At 39.3% G+C, this 8,117-nt stretch overlaps 1 protein-coding gene across 1 annotated transcript; it reads left to right on the top strand.

Moving 5' to 3' along the window:
* The first annotated feature begins 1,793 nt into the window (after window positions 1-1,793).
* On the top strand, window positions 1,794-2,405 carry Ppp1r2c (PPP1R2 family member C). The gene has a single exon (XM_027927317.2). The coding sequence runs from the start codon at window positions 1,794-1,796 to the stop codon at window positions 2,403-2,405; it is 612 nt and encodes a 203-aa protein (XP_027783118.2).
* Window positions 2,406-8,117: the final 5,712 nt, after the last annotated feature.

Here is an 8,117-nt window from a genome sequence, read left to right as displayed (position 1 = left end):
TTACTCATTCTGTGGTACTCAGCTGTAACAATAGAAAATAGGCCAAATTAGGTATCTTTCAAAAGAAACCCAGGACTCCAACTCAACTTTAAAGTGCGCATTCCAAATCATAAGATCCAAAATCTATCCACACCATGCTTTAACAGATCATTTTCCAGAACACTGATTCAGAAATCAGACTTACCAAAGGATCCTTGATCAGTTAGACAGAAGTGAAGACAAAGGTTTCAAGGGTGTACATTTGGGATTCTGGGTGAGGGGTTCAGAAGTCCAACGATGAATCTGATCATATTAAGTCACTGTTACCATAACTGCCAAAAAAAACCCGTTATTCATAACATTTGTTAAAATCTAGGAAATTCTGTTCAATAGGGGGCTATCACAATAGGTACAGGGACCAGTGCAGTGGAGATTTACAATGGAGGAACTGGGCTTAACTTCAATATGATAAATGACATTTTATAGCTAAGAAGTAGGGTGGGGATTAGTGGAGGAAATTTAGTAAGAAGAAACAACAAGGGTAAGGGGGAATTCTTGCTAGACTGAACCAATAGGCAGGCCAGGGTAATTAAATATCTAGTATGGGGCATGTGAAATTTGGACAGATATTCAGTATGGTCAGGAGCCAGGAGTATCACTAAGGGTGGGGGTTTTCACTAAGTTGACTTATTAGGATTCTTGTTCAAACTGGATTCTGCAAGCACAGCAAGGAAGCCTAAGAGGGCTGAGAGGAAACTGATTAAAGTTTGGTCAAAGGAGGGAGTCTGAGTTTCTTTTTCCTCTTGGCATTTACCATCTAAAGTACACAAGTAATGTATTACAAATGACTCCAAGTGTTGCCAGGGAGAACAGAATATACCATGAAAATACAGGGAGGACTATTTGCTTTGGGGGATGGGAAATGGATACCACAAACCAATAAAGACTGAGCTGAAATCTGAAGGGGCCCTCCAGGCTGTAGGAAGAATCTGGAAAAGGGTACTTGTACCATCAATGCTCTCAGAATTGAAAGGCTATAATAGAAAAGTGGAGGTAGGGTGGAGAGAAGTTTTGGGAAGAAAGCTTCAAATAGCTGTCTGAACACACACTGAACAGATGATACAGCTCCTTTCAGCTTCATACTAGAGATAATGGGCAGCCTTTGAAAGGTTTGAAAGACATGACAATATCTGATGGGAGCTTTAAGAAGATCACTGTGGCCAGATGGTGGATAAGAGATTGGGTGGTGGCAGAAGAGATAAAATGAGAATTTCTTGAAATATTTAGGCCAGCGTCATAGGGCTGGATTGGAGAGTGAGCAATCTGAAGGGACCAAGAACCACACTCAGGTACCATGTGGTCAAAGAGGCTGATGTTGGGGGCCATTCTCTGAAACAGAGTGGGAGAGGAAGAACAGGAAAAAGAGGAGAGTTATCACCTTCTGGCCGATGCCTCCCATCTTTCCAAAGTAGTGGTTTTCAAATTTTGACAGTAACAAATACATTTTACATAGTTTCTCTGTAGACGAAGTGTGGTGAAGTTCCATATTTCCTATCTTATTACGTTTAAAAAAAAAAAAAAGATGGCCGCCTGCTTGCGCCGGTAGCTGGTGACCTTGGCAGTGACATAGGCTGTGACGGAGGAAGGTGGCATTGTGAAGAGGCTTGTGGTATCCTTTGTGATGCCTGGGCCATGGTGCTGACCGTTAGGGTGTTGGGAGATGCTGGCCAGACAGTTCGGGCTGCTGTTTCAGCCTGAGCGCAGCGGGCGGCTGCTCTGCTGCCCCAACCTTCCGCAGCTTTTGCTCGCCAAGCATGGCAGCCTCCACCACCTCCCACCGCCCGATCAAGGGGATCCTGAAAAACAAAGTTTCCACCAGTTCCTCTGTAGCATCTCCTGCCCAGCCATCAGGAGGTGCTACCCAGGAGGTTCTGCGAAAGAAATCTCAGAGGTGGGATGAATCCAACATTCTGGAGACGCACCGTTCATCATACAGAGACTATGATTTAATGAAGATAAACGAGCCTGGCACTCTCTGCGTTAGTGTACAAGATGATGGGGAAGATCCCAGTGAAGTCGAAGCAAAAGAAGACATGACTCCAGACATCTTAGCTAAGAAACTAGCAGCCACTAACATATTTGGGCCCGATTGCCAGGAAGAAGAGAAAGACAGCAGTGAAACACACACCAGCAAATACCTTCTCGATAAACAAGAGAAACAGAGACAGTTTGAGATGAAAAGGAAGCTTCATTACAACGAAGGACTGAACATCAAGTTAGCTAGACAATTAATTTCAGAAGACCTACAAGCTGAAGCAGAAGAAGATAAAAATCAAGAAAGTCTACATTTTACAAATGAAGAAAAGACTACTACAGAAGAAGCTCACACAATGGAAGAACTGCACACCCAGTCATGCAACGCCTAGAAGACCTTTGCGGCTGTGAATTACTATCAAATGCTTCTTCTCTTTCATAATTCATGCTTTAACTGATGATTTGCCTATCGGTTAAATTGTACTACCAGAAATTAAATGGTAATCTTAAAAAATAATAATTTGGTGGAAGATGGCTATCTGTTCTTGCGCCTAATTCTTTGCTACAAATGTAGATCTTGACATTAGTCCAAACCCACATCACTTTTATAAATCTACTGGTTAATGTGTATATAGTTTTTTAGTGTGTTGAAGGCTTAAATGGAGACAAATTTATATTCACTTCTAGATGTACTAGAAGATTTTGTTAAATACAATTGATACGGAAGGTTGTCTGGGTTGGTATTTAGGCTGAAAACAACTTGTCTTCAGGATGATTTTCCTGTTTAAATGAGAGAGAATACATTATAAGATTTATTGTTGAATTTCCTTAGCTTAGTACCTTTAAAATTTCTCAATTTTAATTCAAGATTTACAAGGAAATGACAATTTTTTTTAAAAAAATCAAAAGTAGCCATTTTTATGAGGAGATGTCAGGTTATAATTGGAACAATACCCTGGTTTTTTAGACACTAGGTGGACAAATTTGGTGTGATTTTTAAAATTATAATATTATCTCAATGTTCCCTTCTCATATATGTCCTAAACTTTATCTTTTGTTTCGTCAGTCCTGTTGAGCCAGTACATACCCAATCCTTTATGATGTATCATAGATTGTCATGGCATTAGGAAATCTCCTTTCCCTCAAATATTTTCTTTTATTGCAGCAGTATCATTTCTATTTTGACCATCAAGGTCTATTCAGTTTCCCAGTGTGTGGAGAAAATAGATTGAATATCAGAGGGCTATATACAAGAAAGAAAATTCAGCTACTAAGCTAAAACATTTTGGTTTACAACTTGCTATTGTTAGCTTATTGTTTGATACAATTAATTTTTAGACATCAGATGAGTTTCTCCATTTTTCATGAAAGAAAGAGAAAATCAGTAATATAGTTCCTGAATATATACAGAAGAAAGCCCCAAAAGTTTGTGTGTTTCCTTTTTTAAATTGAGAATTAAATTGTATATGAATGGTATATAAATTGTAGATTCATATACAGTTATATGAAATAATACAGTGTATTTGCTAACAAGTGAGCACATATTAAGCATAGCCACATGTCAGGGGCAATTGCCTGGGCTAGGGAGAGAAAGACGAATGCCACCAAAGAGATTCAAGAATTGAAGGAGATGCCTGAAATGTTATTTATGAAGGCCTCTTGAGGAAGAAGATACCTGTATTCAAAGAGGGGCAAGATTTTTGTTTGGGGTTGTATATCTATTTGAACAACAAAGGTGCATTCCAGATGGCTGCAGAACAAGCACCAGTTTGAGAAGAGGACTGCTGTGTTCCAAGTTCCTTCTTTCTAAAGGTGAGGACAGAAGGAACCCAACCCCAGTGACCTGTTCCTGCTCAGCATAAGAGGAGATTTGGCTAGAATTGGGGATGGGATACAGAAGAGGGGCAAACCATAAAAGACTACATACATGAGGAGGTGATGGGGCCATTAGAGGAAATAACACATGGGCCTACATTGAGGGGTGGTCAACTTGGAGAATCCTTTTCCACAAGATGATGCTCACACCATTATTTCCCCAGCACAACAACACACTTCAGCGATTAGGGAGAAATCTACACAAGGAGAAAGAAAGAGGGCTGGAGCCTTCAAAACGCATATTTGGGGAGGAGCACATCAAATAACTTCATATAAAAAACTTGATGAAGGGCTGGGATTGTGGCTCAGTGGTACAGCACTTGCCTAGCACATATGAGGCACTGGGTTTGATCTCAGCACCACATAAAAAACATCAATACTATAAAGGCATTGTGTCCATCTATAACTAAAAATATTTTTAAAAAGAACCTTGATGAAATTAGCACTACCATTTCATAATCAGAAAATTCAGTACATAAGCAACAGGATGCAACATTCCAAAATACACATTTAAGGAGAAGCAGAATAGACCAAGTTCTTGACCACCAGCTATGCTTGTGGGGCTTCAGCAGCCAAACCTGCATGTGCAGATGACTGTGGAGGATTTATGAATGCAGACTGTAAAAGGTCTGGGGAAAACTGAAAATTGTTGGTGTGTATCTCTGTGTGTCAACATGTGGGCATGGGGGAAAGCTGCCTCAGGTGTTCTTCCCCACCAGTATAAACACAGTTCTCTAATACAAGGTTATCCATTATTAGCTCTTAAGAAATATAAAGAATTGTTTTTATCATTGTGTAGGCAGAGCATTTTTGCATCACTGAACCTGCCTATGCATGCTGGGTACTAAATAGCTTATTCTTCCAAGGAGCCTTCTTTTTCTTCATCTTTTTCCCCCCAGTTTTAAAGCAGACTCTTTGAAAGGTGCATATGAACCCGGTTTCCATAGCAATTGCAAGCATCAGTGATAACCCACAGCTTCTAAGTTATAATACACAGGCTACTCTATTAATGAGTTTCAAACTGCATTTCCATGAGACAACGGCTCAGCCATTGATAGATAAGGTCAGACCCCATCTTCAAACTTTAAATTAAATCAGAATAGATCAAAATGAATGGAGGGAGGAGGTGTCCTTTTGGGAAAGTGTGCTGTTAAAAAATATGTTCTTTGTGGAGGCAAAACAGTTGCTTTTGTGGTTTGTAATGCCCAGATGGAAAAATTTTAAAACAGATACAGCTTCTTCTGGGTTATTAATGGCATGTTGTCATTTTCTTATGCTATTTGTGAGTGATTTTTTCCAACAGTAGCTCAGATTCTTAAGAAAGCACACAATCTTTTGCCCCAGGAAGAGCAGGTGTGGTTGTTAATTCTTGCCAGGCAGGTCTGGAATAACACAAGTTCAATGATAATTTATGAAATTATTTATTCATGCACTGAAAACCAAGACTCTGTGCTTGTTTTTAAAAAGTTCCCAGTTTACTGGAGGGCTCAGCCATGCCACCAAGGCCATTTCTACCCTGTGCAAGAATGCATGGCCTGGATCCTTGAGGGACATTGCCTAAAGTATCGAAAGGCCTTCCCATGGAGTTGAATTTGAGGAGAAATAGAATTGGCATTCCAGATGTAGGTAACAGACATTGTAGCTCTTTTGGGGTAATACAAGCTATCCTATAAGAGGCATAGTATAGAATTTAAGAGTTAAGAAGGGCTGTGAAAGGACCCATACACTGTACAAAGGCAAAGGGAGCCACTAACATTTTTAAGCAGCAGTGATTGAGCACATTTAGGTTTTTGAGACACCACTATGGCTGAGGGTACAGCCTTGAATGAAACAGGGTGGGGAAGACAAAGCTGGAGACAGGAGAACAAATATGTGACATGAATTTCAGGAAGCTTCTGACAGTAATGTTAAAGTGCTGAACCTCTTATCTTGTATTCATGGCCAAGTCACAACCTGTCCTACACCAGTGTCAAGCACAGAGTTGTTTCCAGAGTAGCTATATCAACATCACCCAAAAGCTGGTTAAAACACCAAATACTTGGGCTACATCCCAGATGTACTGACTCAGTCTCTCTAGGGCTGGGGCCCAACCATGTAGATTTTCATAAGCTCCCCAGGGTACTTTTCTGTATTTTCAGGTTGGAGAACCACTGCTCTACAATACAAACTTTGAATTATCTGAGTTCATTTTTTTAGGACAGATTTTACTGTTCGTGTGTGTGTGTATATGCATGCTTGCATAATATGTACACAATTTTGCAAACTACGTCACATTGAATTTGAGGACTGCACACAGGTTTGCTAGGAATATTTCACAAGTATGCTGCCAGACTAAGACCAGGGCTGTATTCAGTCTTTCCCCAAAATTAGTACAACCACTATGGAAATCAGTATGGTGGTTCCTTAAAGGGCTAGACATGGAAACACTAATTCAGCTATTCTACACTTCAATATTTATCCTAAAGAATTAAAATCATCATACTACAGTGATACATACCCATGTTTATAGCAGCACAATTCACAATAGCCAAACTATGGAACCAGTCTAGGTGCTCATCAACTGATGAAAGGACAAAGAAAATGTGATATATATATATATATATATATATATATATATATATATATATATATCTATCCATTATGTCATTTGCAAGAAAATGGATAGAACTAGAGATCATTATATTAGATAGCCAAATAAGTCAAACTCAAGATTAAGAATTGTATGTTTTCTCTCATAGGCAGAAGCTAGAGAGGAAAAGGAAAAAGAAAGATGGGGGCAGATCTCATGAAAATCAAAGGGAGATCTGAGGAAGGACAAAGGGGTAGAAGATGGGGAGGGAGGGAGAAAATACTGGAGAGTGATATTGGTCAAATTATATTGTTATATTGTGTGGCATGTACAAATATGCAACAACTAATCCCTTCAGTATGTACAACTAGAAGGCACTAATAAAAATATGGAAAAAATATTTCCCCAGGCTTCCCCATGAAACAATTTCTCTAGTCCCTCCTCCTCATCCTCTAGTATGTTGCGCTGTCCTCACACTGGTCTAGTGAACATTCCTAATGCCACCACGGAACTCACAGGACTTTACATCTCCAGATTTGCTGGGCTATTTCCCCCCCGCAACACATATTTTCCTGTTTTCATTGTGTGTCTCACTCAATCCTCCACATTAATGAAAATCCCACCTCAAACTCCTAAGTCAGAGTGACTTAGAGGAGGCAGAAGAATCTAGTAATTAGCATTACATTATTTAGAGTCAAAGAGATCTGCGTTTGAATCCAGTCTGCAATATGTCAGCTGAATCATCTGAGATAAAATACTTCACCTGTTTGAGCAAGTTTGCTCACAGTGAAATGAGGATAACAATAACATACCTTCCATGTACATTTTATTGGAATGACTAAATGAAAATATGTTGGTGAAACACAATGGCTTCTAGTAAATATTCAGTAAATGGTAGCTGTTATTCTTCTCATCTGCACATATTTTCTCTACATCTGTTAAATTGCTGATCATTTCTGGAGAAGTACTAGACATTTCTGAATCCACCTCTCTTCTCCCAGTGGACTGAGAGACTTTTGCAGACAGCTGCACCCATGTGTCTGATATCTCCTTGCACAGTGCCTTATACCAAACAGATGCTATGAAATGGAGATTGCACTTGAATGTGCCTTCCTCTTGTCCAGTTGGATAGTATAATCCACAAATGACTTACTACTTAAATACAGTTTGTACCCCTGAGGCTCCTCAACCTTCAGTGTCATGAGCTTTAAGGGACAAAGTGAAAAGGTGACAGTCTCAAAAAGTAAGGCTTGAGTGGCAGTTACTTTAAGTAACCTTCTCTTTGAGGATGTCCTTGGTGTTTTCACCACACTAAGTCTGAAAAGTTGGAGATGAAATGAAAGGACAGCAAGCAGGATTTGGATGTAAAGCCAATCTACAATTTAATTTTAAAATTCATTGAAACTTCTAGGACACAGTCAAGTTTATGAAAGAAAGGAATTAATTCTGTTTCATGAATCCAAACCACATCCAGTTATTTATAGTAACGTATGACACTTTATAGTCAGAATGTTTCTGATTCTTATTTTTTCTTTCTGAACTCCGTTTATTAATTATTGCTGGCTTTCATAGAAAATTTTTATGAGTGAAAATTTGTAGAGCTAGAAGGGACCTAAAAGACCCTTTACAACAACTGCTTCAACTTAGAGGTAAGGTCCTC

The sequence above is a fragment of the Marmota flaviventris genome, chromosome X, assembly GCF_047511675.1.
Source record: "Marmota flaviventris isolate mMarFla1 chromosome X, mMarFla1.hap1, whole genome shotgun sequence".
NCBI lineage: Eukaryota > Metazoa > Chordata > Mammalia > Rodentia > Sciuridae > Marmota > Marmota flaviventris.
Note: the sequence above shows the minus strand (reverse complement) of the source record. Positions and strands in the feature narration are given on the sequence as shown.